This window comes from Lycium barbarum, chromosome 10 (genome assembly GCF_019175385.1).
Source record: "Lycium barbarum isolate Lr01 chromosome 10, ASM1917538v2, whole genome shotgun sequence".
NCBI lineage: Eukaryota > Viridiplantae > Streptophyta > Magnoliopsida > Solanales > Solanaceae > Lycium > Lycium barbarum.
Window position 1 is genome coordinate 9,879,018 of NC_083346.1, and position 26,840 is coordinate 9,905,857.

General features: G+C 35.4%; 1 protein-coding gene and 1 pseudogene across 2 annotated transcripts; both read right to left on the reverse strand.

Annotated features, from left to right (window-relative positions):
• Nucleotides 1–372: 372 nt before the first annotated feature.
• On the reverse strand, nt 373–10,094 carry LOC132612607 (uncharacterized). 2 transcript variants are annotated; one of them, XM_060326704.1, is made up of 14 exons: nt 9,384–10,088; nt 6,710–6,796; nt 5,847–5,950; nt 5,684–5,734; nt 4,943–5,114; nt 4,501–4,821; nt 3,795–3,998; nt 3,188–3,697; nt 2,796–3,005; nt 2,389–2,577; nt 2,069–2,241; nt 1,470–1,622; nt 1,289–1,370; nt 373–1,184 (listed from the first exon to the last, which is right to left on the reverse strand). In XM_060326704.1, the coding sequence occupies exons 1-14, from the start codon at nt 9,906–9,908 to the stop codon at nt 795–797; spliced, it is 3,171 nt and encodes a 1,056-aa protein (XP_060182687.1). In that variant the 5' UTR covers nt 9,909–10,088; the 3' UTR covers nt 373–794. The 2 variants fall into 2 exon arrangements, with proteins under 2 accessions (XP_060182687.1, XP_060182688.1); XM_060326705.1 differs by lacking the exons at nt 373–1,184; nt 1,289–1,370 and having other exon boundaries at nt 1,560–1,695; nt 9,384–10,094.
• Nucleotides 10,095–13,551: 3,457 nt separating this feature from the next.
• Nucleotides 13,552–19,466, reverse strand: LOC132614798 (phosphoglucan phosphatase DSP4, amyloplastic-like; annotated as a pseudogene).
• Between the last annotated feature and the right edge of the window lie 7,374 nt (nt 19,467–26,840).

Consider the following 26,840-nt stretch of genomic DNA (forward strand, 5'->3'; position numbering starts at 1 on the left):
TGGTATTGGAACCCAGTGTCTTATGGTTCATGCTAGTTTCATTGATCGTTTGGTCACATCATCATGTGCATATTTTTTCTGAAATTATATATCACAAGGTTTTGAACTTTAAGGCAAACTACGTTCATCGTTCTCTTTGAAAAAAAATGAAAACTTTTATATATATATATACAAGAAAAATTTGTGATACTATTAGAAGTCATGTTTATACAAATACAAGCTCCCCCTACTATCCAAACACTGCTGTAGTAGGAACCTGTATCCCAACTCATTGAGGCTGAGTCTTGAGGCTTCTACCCTTCTATTTTGCGCAAAAAGAATGAGAGAAATGCCAGTCCTTTTAAGAAATTGTGAAAAGCGAAATTCTTCTCGAGCACAGTAAAACGAATTTGCATTTGCTTTATCGTATCAGTATATACATTGTCGAAAGAATACAATTTCAGCAGAGGCTCTGCTCATTTCAAATATTGCAGTAATGGAGTCTCCACTAGAGATTGTGCCTCTTAGAATCAGAGAATAGTAACGAGCCGCATATGATGTCCATTATAAAAGCTTTCAAAAATGCTCGCTCTTGCCAAGCTTAATTCACTCTCCCTCCATATGAATATATGTAGTTAGGTCAGTCTGGTATGTTAGTTTCCGTGTGTTGATGCAGTTAGAAAGAATTAAACCACTCCTTTGTTTGGCATCGTTCTCTTTCATCCACAAGCCCAGAGCAAAAATGAGCTTGGTTGTCGTGTTGGAAGCCAAGTGGTTCACAAATGGTGTCAAAAAACTCTTCTAGCCAAGACGTGTTATCCTCCAAGTGTCTTTTGTTTATATCCATGTTTCATTCTGTCGAGTAGTTTCTCTCTTGTCTTCCTCTTCTTGTCCATTTTTTGCCTGTATCTCTCTTCTCTCTCCCTTTCATATATCCCCTGCCAATATACCTCTCCCGTTAATGGCCACAACCATGTTTCATATGGAAGGTAATTGTCATCAGCAGCTTCTGCCAAGTCTTCATCCATACTCTTCAACAATGTCATGTTGAAGTACTTTGCCCACATATATCCTTTTCGCTGCTCAATTGAGTGCTGCTCTTCCAGCACACCTGAGTGAGGATTAATATAAACCATCTGCCGTGCAGTGTGATAGGCCCAGACATTTACCAACAGTTCCAATACCCGACAGTAACAATGCTGCTTCTGGTGGTCGGAAAAAATCAAACATAAGAACTTCTCCTTCTAGCCTGCTTTACTTTATACCAAATGGAAACTAGTACTAATGCAATTTATATCTACAGGCTTACCTCCAATGTTGATATTGCTAGTATACATTGTGTCCTATTGCTTGAATTCACGTGCAAACCATCCAGAGCATCGACAAACATCCTGTAATTCAAACCATTTTAGTTCAAATAAACAATTCATATTTCGAACTTGAATATCCAAATTTATGCAAACAAACAAGTATGTTTGTGCCTAGATTACCTGGAAAACATAACAAACTCCAGAAAAGAAGAGGTTGGCATAACCCAGCTATGTAGTGCTGACCATCTCCCACCATCTTCAGGCATGGGTGGGAGAGCTTCTATATGTGACGGTAAGCCATACATTCTACGAAATGCGTCTTGGAAAGCATTTCTGAAAGAATGAGAGTTAGCTGAGACAACTATGAAAGGACAATCTCCATTAAAAGCAAAAATACACCCGCCCTCTGCACATAAGGTGAAGGTAATTATTAAGTGGAGTACGGTGTAAAATTTCCAGTTTCCTGTTTAACTCTCTTCTTTTAGCATTGTACATTATAGGACATGAATTTCTGAAATCTCCATTTCCAGCTTCTTGGACTTCAGAACATGAAATAGTCGAAATAGAATCAACTTGAATTTGGGATTTATTATTGTATCCTATACTAGATAAACCTAAACAAATGGATAATTCATCCAAATTTCTGTAACAGAGATCTAAACTGTTGAAATACAAGAAACCTATCCACCAAGATGGAAAGGAAAAAATGCTGGCAGGAATGAATAATGTTGAAATAAATCAGTCTGTCCAATTCCCACTGTACACGATTTAATATTTACCTGCAGTTGCCTCCATTCAATATATCGCACATTGACCAGAAGGTAAGGGCATCATTGCTTCCTGTAAAGCCACCATCCACATCCAAATGTGCCCAATAGTATATCACATCACCTTTATCCTTTGCCTGTATTGTTTCTTCTAGGGCCAGCTCGGCTTTTTTAGATAAGGAAACCTGATACATTAGTACAGAATCCTATATGAAACTTGTTAACAAGAAAAGAGTACATAGAGATTATATGTGAATATGACAATGTCAAGCTTAACAATTATAAGAATAACAAGTACACACGTCAAGATTCGTCAAGAATTAGTAACATACTTTTCTCCCAGTAGATCGCCATGACTGGAACCCAATCCAGGGTCGCTTATGAATATTATCTAAATGGTATGCAATTGAAAACATGCCACCCATCTCACAGAGGATATTCCGGTAGTAGGTCTCATTCAAGAGGGTAAGCCGGCCAACTGCATCAACGTCATCTGACCTCAATCTCCGTGCTTTAGTTGACTATAAGGGAACATTCCATAGTTAGAACCAAAGAAACGAGAGATGTAACATAATGAAGTAATTTAAAATTTAAGGGAATGCACTTAATCTGTATTAGCAAATCTGTCTAACATATAGCATCGTATTCTTTAAAAACTCCATTTCTGTACCAAGATATACCAAAAAAGAGAGGAAACCATATGAAACTGGAACATATAGAATAGGCCACAGGAACTCACGAGGCTCAACCCACGGTACAAAGAACCATGATGCAGAAATGGCCAAGCTGCAGTTCCATCATAAACCTCATAAATGCATACTGGTTGCCCAGTTCTTTCCAGCTCTCCTTCATCCCTCTCATTAGTTTCAAACCGAAGCTTTTCAGCTTTTCGAGCATTACGATATATTTCATCCCACCCACCAATGTCTTTTTCCATTCTTTCATCAATCTACATATAGAAAAAATGTGCTCAACAGATCTTGCATCAAAGGCAAATCAAGAAAAATAGAAACATGGACAAGTAAAGATCTATTTTTTTTTTCCTTTTTCCTTGTTCTTTTTTTCTTTTGGTTATAGGACTGTGGATGGACGGGAAAAAAGACTGCTAGTCAGTAAAAATTATTCACATACCTCCTCCATCTCCAGTCTATTTACTTCCTCAGATCGCTCCATTTCATTCAAGATGTCCCAATCCCACTCGCTTGGAAAGTCTTCCTTTGAAGCCTCTGGATCATCTCTTGATACATTCATCAAAGGAGCAAAACCTGTCATGTCTACTTCAAGGTCATAAACAACACTGGAATTTATTGGATCCACATCCTTCATTTGAAGATCTTCTATGTCATCACTATTCTCTACATCCTTTTGGAAATAACCCCACTCCCACGAGCCCTGCTTAAGCTGAGAGGTGTCTCCTGGAAGTATGACATCAGATGGGAAAGCTATGACATTCTCCAGCAGCTTTGCATACCCTGTAATGCATTCCACTGCAAGCATGTTCCTGGAGAGCAGCCTCCCAGAAGATGCAATAGTGTGAGCAAATCTCGTGAGTTTTCCATTAGTTATAAGTTGTGAGAAATCTTGCACCAGTTCATCTGAATTGTGTTGAGAGAAGATGATTCCATGTACTTTATCAACAACCTGAATACAGAAAGTTCTTCAGGGAAAGACAAAATAAGAAGCAAAGTATTCTACTATTCAGCTTTAAAAAGCTGGCAACAACACTTAATCGACTTACATATTTCTTAATGACAGGGTAGTCTGGTGCAACAATTGGTATTCCAAATGACATAGCTCGTATCAGAATAGGAGGAAATTCTTGCTCATGTTGCGGGGAAGAGTAGAGGACAATGTCAGCAATCAGTGTAATACCGTTAACATCACCCTTCATATCATGGTGTGAAAGAGATCCCTCACGAAGTTCTAGACGAGTAGCAATATCCTACAAATTTTGAGACAGTATAGTTTCTTTATTGCATATATAATAGTAAGTAAACTGCACATTACTGCTACTGCAAAAATGTTGAGAAGCATTATTCAATATCACTTGAACTTTCATCTCAACCAAACAAATAACACGGTAAAGCACTAGCAAGGAATGAAGACAACAAAAAATGGAAAATACATATTGGATGACAAAAGGGAGAAAAGTTTCACGGAGGCAACTAAAATAGCAAAGCCCTTTAAAGTGTAAAATCAAGAGAAAAAGATTTAGAACTTCCTCGGCTAAATGAGTTTCAGTTGTTATGCACAAATATACCTAAGAAGATTTATCCATTTTACAGTTCAAACAGCAAAAATTTCTTTTAAGATTGAGATGAAAAACTAGTGGAGCAGAGGAAGGCGATGGTAAGCCATCAATTACAAGGACATAATAAGGAGTGAAACAGGATGCAGAAATTAAGAATTATCTTAATTACTAATACAGCATTTAGGAATCCTACCTGCAAAGCCTCATTATACCCATCACTGGAATTTCCTGACATGAAAACGAACTTCAGTCTCTGTTCAACATCGCTCCTTCCAGCAAATTTGAGTAGCAAAGGTTCTATATCATGAGTGGACAAAGCATAATCCCAAGACAGCTCATTGTACAGAACGGAACTTCCAAAAACCAAAACCAGGAGATCATTTTTCTCAAAACCATATTTCTCCCTTAACTGAGATTTTGAATGTCTCCTACTATAACTGTCAGCAGCCCAATTGTCTTTTGGTGATCCGGGGATCACAAAGAAGTTTCCAGTGTCGAGCCCACTATATAACATCTATAACAGGAGAGGGTTGAGTATATGAAAAGCTTCATGAGCACTTTGAATAAACGCTAAGAATTCTGGGGAAAAAAAAAGGAATTCAGAACGAAAAACAGAGAAGAATATTGTTATATACCGGCAAAGAGTAATCCGGAAATACAATAACATCAGCCCTACGGAAAGCATCTCTCCAATGAGAAATAAGATGTTCCCAGCCCGTGTTTTCATAAAGATGAAGGCGACTTGCTAGAGTATCTTGTTGGATCATCCATATAAGGGGGACAGAGCAAAAAGGCTCCTGCATAAGGCTGCATAAATATAGAACTCACAAACCATAATATCTCAAACAAAACATAGAGAATGCATAAGTTCAAGATCTAGATTCATCTTTGTCACATGGTCTCCCTGTATTACCTAGACATGCCCATGTTGAGAAGGACTGAAATTGATATGGTACTTTGTATGCATCATTTAGAGTATATCAAGAATGTAGCAATAAAAACAGAAAATACTAGTGTTGACATCATCTGATAATAATATAAAGCCCATTTGACATTAGGATTGATTTATTATAACATCTTACAGAAGTGCTTTTCATTCAAATGTTTTTGTGACAATAGGTTTAAGCATCTTCATATGTTGTACAAGTCAACATCTGCACTGTAATGCTTAAAACTCTCGCAAGAGAAATTCAGAATATAGGACAAGGATGCTGTAAAGAACAACTCATTGCCCGTACATTTCACATTAAAATAGCTTATATTTTCATAACAGAAGACCACACACACGTTTTAGTTTGTTAAAGGTAGATAATGATGTTCATTCTGAATCTTTTAGAATAATGAAAAGTAAGCTTCATCTAACAGGCTAGCCATACCTTGATATAGCATTTTTATCTTCAAGTGAATCAGCAATAACACCGTCAAAGCTGCATGAATGAAAAAGTAGAAACTAATATATACCAAGCTAATTGAGAGTAGCGATAGCAAAGTTACAGAAATGAACTGTCATGAGGATACAAGAAGGCAGAGCGTGCTTACATTGACCAATCAATGAGATCATATCTTTCAGCAGTTAAAATTGATACTTGCCCTCCTATTTCTTCCCATATAGATCTTGCATTGCCATCCTCCACAGCATACATCTGCAAAGAATAGCTTTAGGTAGGATATAAGGTTGCACATACCCATTATATACCGCTATCAAACAAGGTACAGTTCTTCTGTCACAACTTAGATATGGTACCATATTTCGCGCTCATCATAGTCTAGTCCCGAGTTTTCTGATAGAGAACCAACGACTTATCGAAAAATTAAAATGTCCATAATCAGATGTGTAATGCAATTATCATTTAAAGGATATGGATGGGAAAAAGAAAAGGAATCATGACGAATAAGAATAATCATGAACTTAAATAAGAAACTACAGAGCAAACAGGAAGAAATTCTTCCTTTAAACATTTCAAATAGAACCATCAACTTTTGGGCCATCTTTGACACCCCTAGTTCTTCCGAAGAACATTTGACATTATGGTTCGGTTTAAAACCTAATTCCACAATCTGCCAGATCAGTCCCCTCCCAGCATCAAGAGAAGAACCCCCTTCTGTTTCCCAGAACCTAAAGTGTATTAATCTCAATGTGCCATGGTGACCCAGCTCTCAAGACCAATTACCTCTTTACAACAAAATTTCACTCAATCTCAAATAAACAGTTTGTCAGAGAGGAATCACAAATAGAAATTTCGGGCAAAAATAATCTCTACAGCCGAAATACCATCTTTATAGCAGAAATACCATCTGAAATTTAGAATAGTTGCTGCACAGATGCTTAAAGTTTTATCTCTTACAGTACATATATAGGATACAGCAAGCAGATTTTATAGCTTGAAGTTTCCAAAAATTACCTTAATCATATAGCCTAGTCCCCGTAAGTTTTTCACCACAGTAGACAGCATCAATGACAGTGGGTCCTTCCTCATGTTTCCTAAGACCTTACACAGTCAAATTGAAGCACAGTTAAATTCGTGAAAGCTAAAGAGACCAACGCAACGTGCACTTTGATATAAAAAGCAACAGGGAAGATATAATATATTATGAAGACAACCAAATTACAAATGGTGACTTGACACTCGATGCATTTTAAAATTAGAAACCGGAAAGGTATAATCCATGTAAAATAAAATCACTCACATCTGCTAAGACTGAATAACCGCAGAAACCAGGTAAAGATCACAGGTCATGAATAATGAAAAAGAGGGGATTATATATTCTTAAACATGTCAAATATGTTTTGCTCATATTTTATTTCACTCATTCAGCAAATAAATGTTACAGCATATCCTCCAAATTCAAACAAACACTAAATTATAGTTTCAGGCTTGTAAATAGCATTATCCTGCCAATATCACAATTCATATAATGATAGGAAATTCTTAAGTTTGAATCAGCTGTCATCATCTCCCGAGCTCTAAAGCTCAAGTACAAACTGCAGTTACATGCATCTAGATCTTAAAGGTTCAACCCAAAGAAAAGAGAAAAGAATCGACAAGTAACGCTAGTTGGCAACTAAATCATTGAGTTGATGTGCATGACACCTCTTTTTTTTTTTTTGGTTTCCATCCATTACATTTTTGCGGCTGGAGGTTACAAGTCAGAAGAAGAACACCAAATGCATTTTTGTAAGTGAACATGAATGTTTTATCAAAATAAGCATTTGGCATTCACATGCATGAACAAACAAACTGATCTGTCATTAATAATTGAAAGTTTAACCCGGATGATCCAATTGCTCTCATATCGACGTGAAAAAACATATCTACAAAATATCAGGTTGATATACATCTGTTCAAGGTCTATCATCCAGTTACTCTCTTTTGGAAATACAATGAGCAGCGGAAATTCTTTCTGAGTAATAAAAATGTTGCATCAACTAAGAGAACTTGTATCCTAACCAACCATTGAACATGATCATGTAAGTATCAACTTCTGCATTGTCTTCCTAAATAGTAACTTAGAATTTCACCAAAAACTCACTCTCTCATTAATTTGAACTTGTTTTCTTCCGCATCTTTACGGCTATTGTTATAAAAGCTTCCTAAGTTCTTCTATTGCCATTGTATATTACAATAGTAACCTCACATTTCCAATTCGCATACTTAAAAATGAACACAGGCATATAGAGTTATTCTATGGCGATTTATATTACTAAAAATCTGACATTTGCAATTCGCATACCTAAACAGGAACAAAGGCATATAAAGTTCTTCTACGGCGATTTATATTACTAATAATCTCACATTTGCAATTCGCATACTTAAACAGGAACACAGGCATATAGGGTTCTTCTATGGCGATTGTATATTACTAATAACCTCACGTTATACTTAAACATGAACAGAGGTATATACAGGTCATACATTTGAGATTCGAATAATTAAACATGAACAGAGCTATATATAGTTCTCACATTTGCAATTCGAATACTTAAACATGAACAGAGCTATATAGAGTTATCACATTTGCAATTCGAATACTTAAACATGAACAAAGCTATATAGAGTTATCACATTTGCAATTCGAATACTTAAACATGAACAAAGGTATATAGAGCTCTCACATTTGCAAGTCGAATACTTAAACATGCACACAAGTATATAGAGCTCTCATATTTGCAATTCGAATACTTAAACATGAAGAGATGTATGTAGATGTATCACATTGGCAATTCGAATACTTAAACATGAAGAGATGTATATAGAGGTATCACATTAGCAATTCAAATACAAAGAGATGTATATAGAGTTATCACATTAGCAATTCAAATACTTACATGAACACAGGTATATAGAGTTATCACATTTGTGATTCGAATACTGAAACATGAACACAGGTAATATAGAGTTCTCACATTTGCAATTCGAATATTGAAACATGAACACAGGTACATAGAGTTCTCACATTTGCAAATCGCATACTTAAACATGAACACAGGTATATAGAGTTCTTATTAACTCAATCAATAAACTGAATATTCTATTAAATCAACTATTAGACTTCTCCTACAACTAAACAACTAATTATTCTAGAAAACTGTAGCAGTAACAGATGAAACATCAAACACTTGTATGGCGATTGTATTACTAATAAGCTCACATTTGCAATTTGCTTACTTAAACATGAACAAATGCATATAGAATTCTTAACAAGTGCAATTCGAGGAGGCCGAACACCAATTCTAGGCTAAAGGTATTAGACTCTTAAACTAATAAGAAACTGAATGTTCTACTAAATCAACTATTAAACTTCTCCTACAACTAAAACAACTAATTATTCTAGAAAACCGTAGGCAGTAACAGATGCAACATCCAACACTTCTCTGGCGGTTGTATATTACTAATAATCTCACATTTTGCTATTCGAATACATAAAAATGAGATCAAATATTACTAATAATCTCACATTTGCAATTCGCATGCTTAAACATGAACACAGGTATATATATAGTTCTTATTACTAATAATAATATCAAATTTGCAATTCGAATACTTAAACAAGAACAAATGCATATAGAATTCTTACTATCGCGATTCGAGGAGGACGAACGCCAATTCTAGGCTGATTTCTAAGCAAGTCTAAACCATTACCAAGCTGAAACCTCTTAGGTATCACAAACTCTAACGAACTACCTAACTTCAAATCATCTCTAACTGACCACTTGGAACGTGCTCTTTCATCGCCGCCTTGTCTAAACACAGACATTATTGAACTCTGTAACACCATTGACGCTAACGCAAACACGAATATAACCAGAAATATACACAAGTATAAACACGATCTCCTTTGAAAACATAAGAAATTCAGTTTCCTTTTGTTTTTATGATGAGATCGCGCCGCCGAATTCGCCGCCGCCGCCGGAGTTTTCCAGTGGCGATCCGGCGAAGATGACGTCAGCGCCGGCGATGATGACGGTTGTTGTTTATTCGAATTGCGTTTGAAACGGAAACGGTCACGGATCGAATGGAATCCAACACCGGTTGAGTTGTTGATTTGTTTATCGTTGTTTTCGTCACCGGAATTACTCGCTGAGCTACGGCCCATTGTCATTGGTTTCTAATCGGCGAAATTTGTGAATTGATTTGTTGTTTTGGCATTGAAAGGAGTAGTTAGTGTAATGTGTGATTTGAATGGGGTGAAATGTATAGTAGTTCTGTTTATTTGTTTTGTTTGCTTTTACAGAGCTTCTTCACTCGTTTTTCTGTATCTCAGTCTTGACTGTTGATTGCTTTGATAACTACTTTTGATCCTTCAACTACTTGTGAATTCTACTTTTGGTCTTGTAGTATTCGATATAATACATATTTAGTTCTCAATTGTTTTATATTTTTTTTTTTACTTTTGGTCTTTTTACTTATGATTATTTACAAATTTTCATAACTAATCCCTCCGGTGCATTGTAGTCACTGTGCTTACTAAAAATAACTGGTCGTAAATAATTGTCATTTTAGAAAATCAAGATTTAGTTAATTACTCTCTCCGTCCATATTTATTTGTCTCTTATATTAAAAATAGATGTCAATTTTTACTTGTCCAGTTTGGTTTTTCAAGAGATAATTTACCATTTCATACATGTTTTATCCTTACTATTAATTATTGGGTTTAAAACTTTAATGAATTGTTAGTGGCTGCACAACCTAAAGTATGATTGATTTCAATCATTAGATGACGTAGTAACAATTAAGGGTGATATGATAAAATTGTTATTCTATTTAGGGCGCATCAAGGAGTGTGTTGTATCAATACATGACAAGTAGAAATGGTCGGGGAGAAGATTTGTTTCCACCTTGATCTTTACTCAATAAACGTGGACATAGAATAATGTGGTAAAAAAAAAAGATAGTAGTATTAAATTGAGAATAAAGAGTAAATAAGGATAATTTAATCAAATTACCCTTTCAATTAATGTTTTCTTAACAGACGTGCAAAGAAAAACATGACAAGTAAAATGGACAGGAGGGAGTATTAGCAGTTTCACCACTTAATTTCTCACATATTATGCTAAAGCTAAACCTGTACTATTACTCTATATTTGAAGGTAATATACTTTTATAAATTCAAATATAACATACTTCCTACGTAAAGCACATATTGTATTAATTTAAGGTTAAATGTGCTGAATCATATATCATAAGTGGTAAAATATGAATTTTTTAATAATATAGGGACCAAAAGTGCTATTATTTATTTTTCTGAATTTCTCCTTTTGTTTAATTTCGTGATTGAATAAACGACGTGATGCCATGACCTGTGGGCTCTACGCGCTTTGCCGGCGGAAATTGTAGGGATGAATCATTAACGTAAGAGTTGCAGAATTACTATTTAGGGAATGAATGTAGTAAATTGTACTAGGGAACAAGAAAATAAAGATGTTGACATTAAAATGGAATAATAACCCTTTTGGCTATTCAATTATTGGTAAATTGAGAGAGCGAGGATGGGGGTTTGGGTGGGGTGGGGTGGGTGGGGGGGTTTGGGTGGGGAAGTAGAAAAGGTTTCATGGTAAACTTTAATTTTGGTCTTTGTGATATTTGATATATTTAGACTGTTGAAATGCGGAAGTATATTATATTTGGATTATGTTTTAGAATTATATTACCATTAAATATCGAGTAGCAATACAAGATAAAAATATCACACCGGTAACTAGTAATGAAACGGTTAATTATAATGATAAATTTATGAACATTCACAAGCAACATGATCAAAAGTGCTCATTTCAATTGAAAATTAAATATGTTTAGTCAGATATCATAGAGACTAAAAATCAAGTTAATCTAATAGTCGAGGCACCAAAAGTATTGTTAACCCAATTTAAACCTATAAAAAGGTAATAATACTTCCTGCAGTTCAAAAAGAGTGTACACATTTGCACATCCTTTAAGAAAATATTAACGCCTAGGCAAAATAGTTTAATTTGAATAAATTGCTCATAATTAAATAGATATTGAGATTTGATCACTTAACATTTAATAAGGGTAAATCTGAAAAAATAAAGTTAATTATCTTAATTTGATAAGTAAACACTTTTGTTTAACAAAAAAAAAATAAAGATTAAATGAACACATTTTTTGAACCGGAGAGAGTAAGATTCAGATGGATACGATTACCACCAATCTTCTTACGGCAATAATTCCATTTTGTGTAGGACTATATTATTTTTTTTATTTTTTTTTACATCAGCACAATATTATTATTGAAAAGTCCAAAAAGGTTACTTCAATCATCTTTTATGTAGTTTATAACTATGGAAATTTATTTTACATAATTTGTAAAATCTATGCATGTTATTCAAAATAAAAATTAAATAATTTGATCTTCCTGCTCGGAACCCTTCACAAGATCGAATGGAGTTGACAATTGTGCAATAACCAGTTGGTTCATCAAATTAATGGCGATGGCCTATTACGGTTATTCGTCTACATCGGGGAAAAAAAGTTTGTTACGAAACGCGATCCCATTTGCTTTTTTTTTTTTTTTTTTTTTTTTGTCATTAATTATTGAAAGAAAAAGTAAAGAGATTTCACCATAAAAAATATTACTCTCTCCATTCATTTTTATTTGTTTTATATATTAAAAATAGTTATTCAGTTTAAAAAATCAATAGATAATTTACCATTTTACATCTAGTTTACCCTTATTATTAATCGGTTTGAAAAATTCAAGCAATTCTTAGTGGATGCACAACTTTTAAATCATGCTTTATTGATCTTAATCATTAGGTTACTTAGCAATAATTAGGAGTAATATAGTAAAATTGTTATTCTAGTTTTGACTCCTTGATAGGTTTATCAAATCAATACATGACAAGTAAAAATGAACGGAGGTAGTATAACATGGAAATAGGGTCTAAGGCCAAAAACTTGGTATTTTCATGTAACATTTTAAGAAATGAATTTCTTTGAAAATTGATCTAGTACTTTTTCTTTTCCTCTTCCCTCAAAAGATCCCTTTCTGAAGCATAAGAGGGGGGGGGGGGGGGGGGGGGGAACAAAGGTGGCGAGGTAAAAGATTTAACTACGCTTGAGAATCTACTGTTTATTGTTCATTATCATTATTTTACAATTTTAACACTATTAAATTGAATTATTGTTTTAATAAGACCAACAAAAAATACACCGACACACCTTAATGCTTAAGCATGTGATCAGGAATCTAAAAGATTTAGATTAGTCTTAATTGTGACACTTGTGCTTACTGCTTACATAAAATACTTGGAATAAATGTAACTTTATGATCGATTTGATTTATGATTCGACTGCTCTCTTATCACATGAAAGAGTTTGAAGCTTTTAATCCTTTTTAGGATCTCGATAACTATCTTACATTTATATATATCAACCGTGTATTTCTTTTTTCTTTATCTTTTTGGGTACTTTATTTTATCTTTTCCTTGATTTGCAGATGTTTACTTAATTCTCCCAAGATTTGGAGAGTGGATTTAGAAATGTGAGCTTCCGAGACTGAACATGTTACCTCCAGAGGTTGTGATGAGGTGGTACTTATCAATCTATCCTTAATTAGAAGTCTCGAATTTGAGTCCGAATAATAGACTCGCCATTGGTAGATACTTCCCTGCGAATTTGGATTAGTCATACACCAAAACGGGTAGCGGAGAATTGGTTGTTTGGGGGGGGGGGGGGGGGGGGCGGTGGATCTCAAAAAAGAAAAATGAAAATCATTCATGTAACGTATCATAAAACTCTTATTAATACTACAAACAGCTACACATCTTAATTACACTGCATCATGAGTTATAGCAGATTATTGGCTTTAATTTGTTTACAATGTGCATAAGAAGTAAGTATTGTGTGGCATAATCCACTTCATTCTACGTCTGGATAAGCTTCAAGAAATTGTCGAATTATGAGCCTTTCAGTTGAAGTAAGATCAGGATCATCATCAGAGAGCCTCTTCCGAACTGCTGCATTGATAGTGTCTGGATTAATGTCGTCAAGAACCTGTTGACACGTTCTACAGGTCAGAGACAATAACCGTCACTTAAAAAAACTGGAATTATTTAAATCTGCCGCAAAATCGCCCACAACCAACAGTTTTTTGATAATATGTCGCTAATCTGTCATTTTTGATAATATGTCGCTAATCCTCGTTAAATAAAATTAGCGGCAGATTTTGCTGAATTTGTTTGTCCCTAATTTCTGTTATTTTCAGAAGTACGGGAAGTCAAAGGGCAGCAACTCTAGATTGAAAGGATGGGGTAAAAATAGACATTTCGACTATTGAGAAGTCTAAACACCTCAGCCACAGCTGTTGTATCATCAGAGGTGAATCCAAGATTTTGATTTGATGAGTTGAACCACTAAATCAATCGCACTTATGCAATTATGGTTTCAGAACCTTGTTAATTGTTGAAACTTTCGTAATTTTTCGTGTATATTATATATATAAAAATGGATGCTTCTCATAAGAAATCAGCTCCTTACCTCTACATGGTTGTTGATATTTCCGTCTTCGATCGGTGGGAGAAGTGATGCGCTCAAACTCATTGCATGTCCATTCACCGTCAATGATGTACTTGTATTCATAGTGTCCTTCCTGTTAGTGAAGAGACATTAGAATTGACAACCTTGACAAAATATTTGTTATTGTTCTCCAATTAATTCACAAGAATATACTCTTTAGATTGTTTTGGATCTTGGAATAGTCTATGTGAAAACATAAAGTGTGTAGACTTGAAGATACTAAGATCCAAAAACAGATATTACATCCCACATACTGCAAAACTTTCTAATTATGTTTTTGTAATTCTATATCTATCATTATAAGGAAAGAAATGCGTTAAACCGAAAACTGCATACTTACAGGCAAATCCCTATGGAGAATCCACAAACCTCGTTCCGCATCAAATTCCGTATTCTCTGAAAACATTACAAGAAAGTTCTTAAATGAGCTCTTCAATTAAAAAAAATCAAATAATGCACAGTTTATGTAGAAGGCAATGAAATGCTACAATAATGGAACACGGAATTCTTATTTCAGAATGTTCCTTCCCTAGTAGTGAAGATGTGATTGTTTACCCCGGATTTAAATAATCAATTGAATTTGTAAGTAGGTATAGGATATGTGCTTGGATCTCAATATATCGTAGGGAAATGAGGTATATGAACGTTATGTAGCAAAGCAGTTGATGAAGTGTATTAGTGTTGCTAAATGACATGCAATACTTGTTTAAAGAAGCACAATGGAAATGAAAATAATTGTTATGGACCGAGTCCGATATTTGAGAGAGATTGCATATATGTTTTTCTATTACAAGTGTTCTTGGAAAATGAAAAAGTCAACCCTTACAAAGGAGGGGGATATGCCCTATTTATAGTGTGACTTCCATGAGTTTCATCCAATATGAATTAATAAAATAATAAAAATAATAAGGACAGCTCTGCACGGATTTGGTGGGATTAGACTGACGGCACCGTCTGACACACGCATGGTGGGTAGTTGATCATGACAGGACGCTACTGGCACGTGGCTCGCGTGTAACGGCCACACGGACCAACGGCTACTCGGACCAACAGCCGTACGGACCAACGGCTATACGGACCAACGGCCACGAGTGCTCGGGTCACCGGGCTTGGTCGTTCCAATGACGAAGAAGGCAGATCAGTCGGTCCCCTCGCTCCACCAATTTGCCTCGCATCCGGTTTTTACCGTATACAGATTGTTAAAGAATAGAACTTCTTGTGACTAGCATTGATCTTCGATAAGTTATCAGGTCGGGGGCAAATTGAAAGTCAAAATTTGAAAAAAGATGAACTATAGTATTTCTATCCTAAGAAATACGAGTACTTAAGAATAGGTATTTATGAGACTTGGCTATTACCTGGTCCTAGCCAATAATCAAGTCCAGATATTTCCACTGTAGTACATTTTTCACCATACCATGTCATTGTGACAGCCTTCTTTTTAAGGCCTGTAAGCTATAAACAGGACCATACTTGATCAAGAACAGAAAAGCCACAAGGGAACTATGGGGATTATAAATTGTAAAAACAAAAATAGAACTCACGATGTCTACAGTGGCACATTTTACAGCATCTAGTTTTGGAAAACAAGATCTCTTGCTCTGCAAAAAGATAGAAAAAACCTTGGTCAAGATATGTTAAATACAAATAAAGTTTATAAACAAAGAAAAACAAAAAATGTATCATATATATAAAAGGGATCAAAAAGATAAAAAAGAATCAGTCAGTCTCAATGGTTATGGTTACATTTACATAGAATGTTCCGTCAAAGAACACTAGCTAGGTGATATAGCAAAACGACCAGCAAAACTATCTTCAAAATGTGGAACTTCATAACTAACATACAGGGAAAAAGAATTACCGTGAGTAAATTGAAAGCTTCACTAAGCTTATAGCCTTGAACCCAGAATAAATATGTCAACTGTAATTCAAAGTTCCGAAAACAGATATAAGTTCAATCACAAGGTAACTTCAATAAATAAAATGGGATGTTCTCCTGATAAATTACAAGATAAATTAGATAGTAATCGTAACTGCATTTCAGGCTATGTCTCACGCTCTCAAAACTCTACTTGTAAATGAAATGCAAGGTTCACCAATAAGAACAGTTATGCAAAAAGATCATATTCTCCTAATCCGAATAAACAACTAACACTTCAAATGTAGCTAACTTAATAAGTAAATAAAAGTGTGCAGCCTAAGCTTTTAGATGAAGTGATCATACAATTCAATATGGTACCACAATCAGGGGCGGATCCACCCTTTGGGATGGGAGTGGCATGGCACCCCCTAGATTAATAATTTTTTTATATATTTATGTTGTAATTTACTTAAATTAGGTTAAATATTTGATCCTGCCACCCCCGTCGTAAATTAGACAAAGGTGTCACGGCTGATAGACACAAATTTAAATCTATCTTGAACATTTTCCGACTCCTATTTTTCTTTGTGCTTTTTACTTCCTTTATACTGGTAATTCTTTTTTCGGCTCTCCCAATTTTCTATTTATCTTTTTATTATTTATATTGTCTTTCCTCTTTTCTATTATTTTATCTGTGATCTCTAGCGAGAACCCACAAATAGAAACTTTAAAATCCCTTAAATTAAGCATTTCACACAAATAGAAACTTTAAAATCCCTTAAATTAAGCATTTCTCTTAATCTCAAATCAGTGAGCATTTAAATTAAAAAACTTGGGTCTCAATGGGAATTTTGGATTGAGATCAAAATTCAATTTTTTTTATATAGTTTCTTTTGTTAATTACTCCCTCCGTCCATGTTTAATTATCTATATTTGACTTGGGAAACCCTTAATAAGCAATAAATAAAATGAGAAAGGAATTGGAGTACTTAATAATAAGGGTAAAATATGTATAAAATGGTAAATTATGTCTTGATTTTTCAAACTATATAACTTACAAGTAAAAGTGGACATATATTTTTAGTATAATGGACAAATAAAAATGGACGGAGGGAGTGTATTATAAAAATTTATGCTATTCTATAATTGTTAAATTCAATTTAAATCACTTTACTTCTTAATTGTGATGAAAATTTCGTAAGCACTGCTTAGCAAAAACATGAAATTTATGATTTATTTTTGAAAACTTATAGTTTATGTAATTCTACATTTACTTATGAGGTGTATTTACTTATTGAAGTGTTTTTCTATTATTTTTCTTATTTTGATTGATGTAATTTCCTTATTGAAGATATTATTTTACTTGTGCAAATTCATTTTTAATATACATAAGATGTGCAAATCCCTTGGTGAAAATGTTGATTTTTATTTCTGTTGTTAATGGGTGTGATTCCTTGTTTAAGATGCTAATTATGTTTGTTCTTGATTTTTGAGATGTAATTTCATATTTGCAAATAAAAAAAGCCTATTAAGTTGACCCGGATAAACTAAAAAGAGAGGACCCGAACCGAATACACGTTCCTAACAAGATGTACATTGAAGAAAATTATGGCACCCGCCACCTTCAAATCCTAGATCCGCTCCTGACCACAATAGACAGAGGTCCTAAATTCAAGTATTGTCACAATCTTTTGAAAAGAAATTTTCTCATGCATCTGATTTCCATGTAAAGGGTGTGCTAATACATAATTATGTAAACAAAAGTGTGTCTTTTCTAACTGCTTAAACTTTTAAATGAGATGGTCACACAGTTCAAAGCATACTATTGGTCAACGCTCTAACTTGGAGTATCATGACAAGCCATCAAATGGTCTGTTCCTCCTACTTGTTTTTCTCTTGAGAAATGACATTGTGCTCTATGTAATTAAAGTGTTGATAAACAATTGTAATAAAACAAGCAAGAGGGAGAAAACTTCCATGGCTAGACTCACTATCATTTAGTTTAGTTACTTAATGTAGTTGCAACCCTCGGGAGACATAAAGAAACTCATAAGCACATACCGCAACTGAGGGAGCTCTGCCATGTCCGGCGGTGCAATGTATGTAAGTCACACCCCTATTTCTATTGATGGCATTGTTCAGTTTGCTTAATACAGCCGGAAGCCGCAACCTCAAATCAAATGCATCAAAATCCCTGCTTCATCAACCATCAGAAACACTTAGGAATTAGCATCATGAGATTTAACGTTTTGGAAATGCTTCATGGCATTGACATATTGTAGCGAATATAAAAATTTATAAAGCCACAAAAAAGAAAGATGCTTGTCCAATTCTTGGAATTTGTATGCACAATATATAGTTCACTTGCAATCATCAATCACTAACAATTTCTGTTCAATTACAACATATTGCCAATTTTGGAAGCACTTCTTTCTGTTTTCACCTTAGCTTGGCGGGGCTAGAACGAAAATACCGAGATATTTCAGACCATATAATGAAGAACCAGAGGCTAATTCAGGATTTTAAGTTTATGGGTTCTCACAACGACCTCAAGTTAATATACAATAATAATTGGGTTCACAGTCAAATATATGCCGATATTTAGTGGATTTCTTAATACATATAGAGCTATGCGCAGAATTTACCGGGTTTCACGTGAACCTGTAGGTTCTCCTTTAGATCCGCCCCTGTGAAGAACCACTTTCCCAACATCAGAAAGTGAGATAGTGTACATTTAGCAAATATTCTTGAAATAGTAATAATTTTATCTTTTTAGTACTCTACAGATTGCAATATTGCAATGTTCAATGTCACTGCAATGGCAGGCATATGCAAATGTTATAAACTAACCTTATCTCGGCACGCAAAAGTTCAATGTCACTGCATTTACTGGCGTATTCTCGAATTGCACTGATATCAATCCCAAAATATCTGGAAAACACTAAATTAAGGACTTGTAAAGAATGTCATAGATTGAACCATGATATAGATTTGCCTGATCCAACATGAAATAAACAATCATGACATATTTTCATGGATACTCAAGATCTGGATTTTGTTGCAAGCAAAAAATAGTTTTTACTCCAACGCTACGAAGCTTGTCCACATCCTCAGGAGCCTGTCATTTTGTTGGAGTGAAAAAAAAAAGTCAAAAAGTAAGATGTTACCAAAAAAAGAAAGTGAATCACTCATTACCTGTAGACATGAACCAACAATCAAATCTAGACGGATGAAGTTGTAGTTCATTCCTAACTCATGCCTATAGGTTAAGTCTGCATTAAGAAAGTTATGAGTGTTACACATAGTAGTTAGGTAATGGGACTATATATATATGTGTGTGTGTGTGTGTGCGTGCAAAATTTTTTGAGCAAATTACTAACTTAAAGTGCATGTCACTAAGTTAGATGATCTCAAAATTATACTAATACAACTGAATCATGTCTACATGGAGTATACTTTGATTTGCAATTTGCTAAGGTAAGGATGTTCTTTAACAAAGGGAAGGCAAGAAGGAGAAACAAAGTAAATAGTAGAAAAAGATCACCCACAGCTTAACCTATTCAGCTAGCATGCAACTCTGACCAAGCTTTCAAAATTGATTTAGTTTCAAAAAGTATTTTTTTTATAAGAACTGCTTTTCGAAAAAATACTTTTGGAACGTACGTATCATTTTGTGTTTGACTAATTAATTTGAGAAGCACTTTTGTTAATATTAGAGCAATAATTTGTGCTTGATGACTAAGGTTCCAAAAGTGCTTCCGTGAAGAGCTACTTTTCTTTTCAACTTCTAAAAAATAATTTCTGCTATTACTCATACTCAAAAATACTTATTTTTTCTAGAAGTTTGGCCAAACAACTCAACTCTCTAAAATAAGCACCTTCTTTTTTAAAACATAAACAATTTTAGCTTCCCAAAAGCTTGGTCAAACAGGCTATTAGTCTGGTAAAATTAAGGAAATTAACGGGTTTTTTCTTTTGATAAGTTAGGATACTAATAAGTTTAATAGTTTAAGGTATGCAATAGAAAGATTGTTCGGTTTTGATATTGGTAAATGGAAAATGATGGGATGAAAAGTGAAGGGAATATAAAAGGTCCCTTTTGCTTTCGGGAATGTAAAAGGTCCCTCGTGCTTTGGTTAAAGCATTTGTCCCACATAGGAAAAAGAGAGGAAAAGAGAGGTGTATATATTACATTACACCTTCTCTAGTTGCTAAAAGGGTTGAGGGGGAAAGGACCCCTCACGCCGTCGCCGTCGCTCGCTCTTTATTTTTTTAAAAACGGATATTTTCTGAAAGGTTGCAAAACCTTTGCGAAAAGCTGCAAACCTTTTCCCAACTAGTGCATTAATGGTTATAAATTCCAGTTAATATTCAGATTATTACTTACGAATTTTCTGATATTCTCTATCCTTCTACTCTTCTTAAAAGTTTTCTTTTCTGTGTGATATACTGCCATTGTGTGGTTCGCCGCTACCAGAATTTGGAGTACTACTATTCTGGTAAGATAATCGTTCTATCCTGGGAGGGGATATTCCATCAACCTCGAGTACTGTGAGGGGAATAATTTCCTTAAGGACACACTTTGAACTAAGTGGGCTCGATTATATTCTGAAAATAATTTTTCAACACAGTTTCTGTTCATTTTCCAGTTTCTGTAATTTACTGGTTTTAAGTTTTTACAGATTGTGTAATCTGGTTTTACTAAGTGTTTTATACATTCTGAAACTTTATTTAAACTTATTCACATTATTTTGCGAACAATCTTAAGGAAATTATATATAATATTATAATTTGTATTCTGTTTAAGGAGATTAAAACTTCTGTAGTTTTCTACTCCATATGAATATTAGTATTCTGACTCGAAGATATAAAAACTTCGTTAGAATACCAAAGTTCATGATTATACTGCGATTTGAAGAAATAAAATCTTCATCGTCTAAGTTTGTGATTTAATTGCCATTCTGGTTTTATTAACTAAAACAGTTTGTCGATTTGACAGTGACAAAGAAATAATGGCAATTGAGACTGGAACTCCCTCTACGACTGGAACCCCCTCTGCGGCTGGAACTCCTTCTGCGAGTATTGCACCACTGGTTACTCCTACAACCTGTACCGCTGTGCCACCGGCGGAGAAACCTGCGAAGTTCACCGGTGCCAACTTTAAAGGATGGCAGCTAAGAATGTTCTTTTGGCTTACCACCCTTGGTATGCAAAAGTTCACCAGTGAGGATCCTCCCATGCCTGCCGTCGACATGCCTGACAACCAAAAGTTCATGGTTACTGAGGCTTGGAAGCAGGCTGATTTTTTGTGCAAAGGCTACATTTTGAGTGCCTTAGAAGATGACTTGTACAACGTTTACAGTGCAGTAGAGACCTCCAAAGAACTATGGAGTGCACTTGAAAAGAAGTACAAAACAGAAGATGCTTGCTTGAAGAAGTTTGTGGTTGCCAAATTCCTAGACTACAAAATGGTGGATGGAAAAACCGTTGGAACCCAAGTTCAAGAACTTCAACTTATCTTCCATGACCTTATTGCTGAAGGTATGGTAGTGAATGAAGCGTTCCAAGTGGCTGCAATGATTGAGAAGTTGCCGCCCTCATGGAAAGATTTCAAGAATTATCTTAAGCACAAGAGAAAGGAAATGAAGTTGGAGGATCTTGTGATTCGTCTCAAGATCGAGGAAGATAACAAAACGGCTGATAAGAGGTACCGTAAGAGTTCACCGATTGAAGGGGCAAACGTCGTTGAAGATGCTGCTCCGAAAAAGAACAATAAAAGGAAGAGGCATTCTGGAAAGGAGAAGTATCCTAACAAGAAAAAGTTCAAGGGCAACTGTTATAACTGTGGTAAAGCAGGCCATAAAGCTCCCGACTGTCGTGCCCCCAAGAATGACAAAGAGAAAAACAAGGGTCAGGCAAACACGGTGGAAGATGTTGATGACCTGTGTGCAATGTTGTCTGAGTGCAACCTGGTTGGTAACCCAAAGGAGTGGTGGCTTGATTCTGGCGCCACTCGACATGTGTGTGCCGTTAAGGAAGCATTTACAACCTACACTCCCGCTGGACCCGAAGAGGAGCTATACATGGGAAATACTGCAACAGCCAAAGTTGAGGGATATGGAAAGGTTCGGTTGAAGATGACATCCGGCAAGGTTTTGACTCTTAACAACGTCATGCATGTTCCATCAATTAGGAAGAACCTAGTTTCAGCCGCACTACTCGTGAAAAATGGGTTTAAGTGTGTGCTGGTTAGTGATAAATTTGTACTTAGTAAGAATGATATGTTTGTAGGAAAGAGCTACCTCACCGAGGGCCTTTTCAAACTTATGTAATGGTTGTTGCCAGTATTAATGGAAAATATGCTTCTTCTTACTTATTGGAGTCAAATAATTTATGGCATGTTCGTTTAGGACATGTCAATTACAAAACCTTGCGGAAAATGATTAATCTTGAAATATTGCCTAAATTTGAGTGTAATATATCTAAATGTCAAATATGTGTTGAATCAAAGTTTGTTAAGCATTCGTATAAGTCTATTCAAAAGAATTCAAATCCGTTAGACTTAATCCACACTGACATTTGTGATATGAAGTCAATACCATCTCGCGGTGGGAAAAAGTATTTCATAACTTTTATTGACGATTGCACTCGATATTGTTATGTTTATTTGCTAAACAATAAGGATGAAGCAATAGAAGCATTTAAGCAATATAAGAATGAAGTCGAAAATCAATTGAATAAAAAGATAAAAATGATTAGAAGTGATAGGGGTGGAGAATACGAATCTCCTTTTGCAGAGATATGTTTAGAATATGGAATTATTCATCAAACCACTGCCCCCTACACACCACAATCCAATGGAGTTGCGGAAAGGAAAAATCAGACATTGAAAGAAATGATGAATGCTTTACTAATAAGTTTCGGTTTACCGCAGAGCTTGTGGGGGGGAAGCTATCCTTACAGCTAACCGAATACTCAACAGAGTGCCCCACAGAAAAACACAATCTATTCCATATGAACTATGGAAAGGAAGAAAACCCAACTTGAAATATTTCAAAGTGTGGGGGTGTTTAGCAAAGGTACAAGTTCCTTTACCTAAAAGAGTAAAAATCGGACCAAAAACTGTGGATTGTGTTTTTATTGGATATGCTACAAACAGCAAAGCTTGTCGGTTTTTGGTTCACAAATCCGACAATCCCGAAATTCATGTTAATACGGTAATTGAATCAGATAATGCTGAATTCTTTGAAAATATTTATCCGTATAAAATTGAATGTGAGTCGTCAAGTGAAAGATCCAAACGACCGCGGGAAGAACCAAAAGAAAGTACACCAAGTGAAGAGGATCCAAGGCGTAGCAAACGTCAAAGAACATCTACTTCCTTTGGACCAGATTTTGTGACATTCTTTCTTGAAAATGAGCCTCAAACATTTAAAGCAGCGATGTCTTCTTCTGATTCAGCATTTTGGAAAGAGGCAGTCAATAGTGAGATTCAATCAATCTTAGATAACCACACATGGGAAGTGGTTGATCTTCCTCCTGGAAACAAGCCTTTAGGTTCTAAATGGATTTTTAAAAGGAAAATGAAAGCTGATGGCACTATTGACAAATATAAGGCAAGACTTGTAGTCAAAGGTTATAGACAAAAAGAAGGCCTTGATTATTTTGACACATACTCGCCTATAACAAGAATAACGTCCATTCGGGTGTTAGTGGCTCTGGCAGCCGTGTATGGTCTTGAAATTTACCAAATGGATGTTAAAACAGCTTTCTTAAATGGTGATTTGGAGGAAGAAATTTACATGGAACAACCCGAGGGTTTTGTGGTTCCTGGTAAAGAAAAGAAAGTGTGCAAACTTGTAAAGTCGCTTTATGGACTTAAACAAGCACCCAAACAATGGCATGCTAAATTTGACCAAACCATGTTGGCAAATGGCTTTAAAATCAATGAGTGTGATAAATGTGTTTACATTAAAAACACTCCAGGCCACGAAGTCATTGTTTGTTTGTATGTTGATGACATGCTGATAATGAGCAAAGATATGGCAGATATAAATGCTACAAAGCGCATGCTGGCTAGCAAATTTGACATGAAAGACTTAGGAGTTGCTGATGTAATCCTAGGAATCAGAATTCATAGAACTCCACAAGGTATAGCATTATCACAGTCTCACTACATAGAGAAAGTACTTGACAAGTTCAAGTACTTGGATTTCAAGATTGCCAGAACTCCAATTGATGTGAGTTATACACTTCAAAAGAATGAAGGTGAAAGTAAATCACAAGGGGACTATGCGAGAGTGTTGGGAAGTCTGATGTATATCATGAATTGTACACGACCAGATATAGCATGTGCCATTAGCAAACTGAGTCGGTTTACAAGTAATCCTAATTACACACATTGGATGGCAATGAAACGAGTTTTGGGGTATCTGAAACATACTCAAGACTATGCTTTGCATTATAATAAATATCCCGAAGTGATTGAGGGATATAGTGATGCAGATTGGATCACTGGATCGTCTGAAGTTAAATCCATGAGTGGATATGTTTTCACAATTGGGAGTGGAGTAGTGTCTTGGAAATCATCCAAACAGACTTGCATCGCCCGTTCCACTATGGAATCTGAATTCATAGCTTTAGACAAGGCCGGTGAAGAAGCTGAATGGCTCCGGAATTTCTTAGAAGATATTCCATTTTGGCCCAAACCTTTGGCTCCTATATGTATACATTGTGACAGTCAAGCAGCAATAGGTAGGGCAGAGAGCGTAATGTATAACAGAAAATCTCATCACATACGACGGAGACACAATACCGTTAAACAACTCCTCTCTAGTGGCGTTATCACGATTGACTATGTAAAGTCAAGAGATAACGTAGCGGATCCGCTTACAAAAGGCTTATCTAGAGAGGGAGTTAGTAGATCATCAATGGGAATGGGGTTAAGGCCAAGGACAAGTCATCATGGCGGTAACTCTACCTAGCAGACTGGAGATCCCAAGAGCTAGGTTCAAGGAGATCAAACAAAGTTATGACTGACGGTTCAACATTGTCAAACAACTCAACCCATTCTCGGATGAAGACAATGTTCAGAAATAAGGATAAAACTTTATGGCTTGTTAATGAGTTAATAAAGCATTAAGATTTTTAATGATTATCTAAATCTGGCAGTGTATGACCAGATAATGTGGCTATAGGACCACATGTTTAGAAATCACCTATGTGAGTGTTAAGTGTAAGCCGCTTTAAAGGGGAATGACAGTGAAGGCCCATTCTCTATGCACTCATGAAACCAGGCCGTGTTCATGGCTGAAACGAACACAGCCGTGAGAACCATAAACGGTTGATGGTTGATTATGTAACTTATGTTGTCTAGGTATACAACAAAGTTCGACGGTTCAAAGATATCAAATCTACCGATTGATCCAGTATATCCGATATGAGTTCACTACGGAAAGTTCAAAGGGAAACCTACTTATCCAGATGCAGTCAATCTTCGCTTGTATATCACACTTGTCCGCGCATTCTTTTATATTATGGCCATTCCCCATTCATGTGGGGGATTGTTGGGTTTTGATATTGGTAAATGGGAAATGATGGGATGAAAAGTGAAGGGAATATAAAAGGTCCCTTTTGCTTTGGGGAATGTAAAAGGTCCCTTGTGCTTTGGTTAAAGCATCTGTCCCACATAGGAAAAAGAGAGGAAAAGAGAGGTGTATATATTACATTACACCTTCTCTAGTTGCTATAAGGATTGAGGGGGAAAGGACCCCTCGCGCCGTCGTCATCGCTCTCTCGGCTCGGCTTCGGCTTCGACTTCGGATTTGGATTTGGTCAAATGATTGATTGATAATCTTTTTGGACAAAAATTCCTTTAATTTTAATTTAATTAATTAATTATTTCCAGATCCTGACCCGTTAGTGACCCGGATCCGCGTGTTTAACCCGCGACCCGTTTCTTCGCGGATTAATTTAAATTTCCCTCCGTTTTATTTTTTAAAAAACGGATATTTTCTGAAAGGTTGCAAACCTTTGTGAAAAGCTGCAAACCTTTTCCCAACCAGTGCATTAATGGTTATAAATTCCAGTTAATATTCAGATTATTACTTACGAATGTTTTGATATTCTCTATCCTTCTACTCTTCTTAAAAGTTTTCTTTTCTGTGTGATATACTGCCATTGTGTGGTTCGCCGCTACCAGAATTTGGAGTACTACTATTCTGGTAAGATAATCGTTCTATCCTGGGAGGGGATATTCCATCAACCTAGAGTACTGTGAGGGGAATAATTTCCTTAAGGACACACTTTGAACTAAGTGGGCTCGATTATATTCTGAAAATATTTTTTCAACACAGTTTCTGTTCATTTCCAGTTTCTGTAATTTACTGGTTTTAAGTTTTTACAGATTGTGTAATCTGGTTTTACTAAGTGTTTTATACATTCTGAAACTTTATTTAAACTTATACACATTATTTTGCGAACAAAGATCCTCAACGTAAAAGAACATAAAGTTCCAAAATTTAAAAATGTGTAAAGAGATAGACTAACCATCTTCAGGAGCTACAGATTTTGCCATCACCTGCAAAAAAAAAAAAAAAAAAAGAGAGAGAGAGAGAGAGATGAAATGATAATGTGCAA

Bases quoted from the DNA above. Each gene is read 5' to 3' on its own strand.
- LOC132612607 (XM_060326704.1), bottom strand. From the start codon at position 9,908: ATGACAATGGGCCGTAGCTCAGCGAGTAATTCCGGTGACGAAAACAAC. The intron at 3,999-4,500 runs GTAGGATTCCTA...CAAAATTTGTAG, and splicing joins GGTATAATGAGGCTTTGCAG to GATATTGCTACTCGTCTAGA. The intron at 3,006-3,187 runs GTATGTGAATAA...TTCTATATGTAG, and splicing joins ATAGACTGGAGATGGAGGAG to ATTGATGAAAGAATGGAAAA.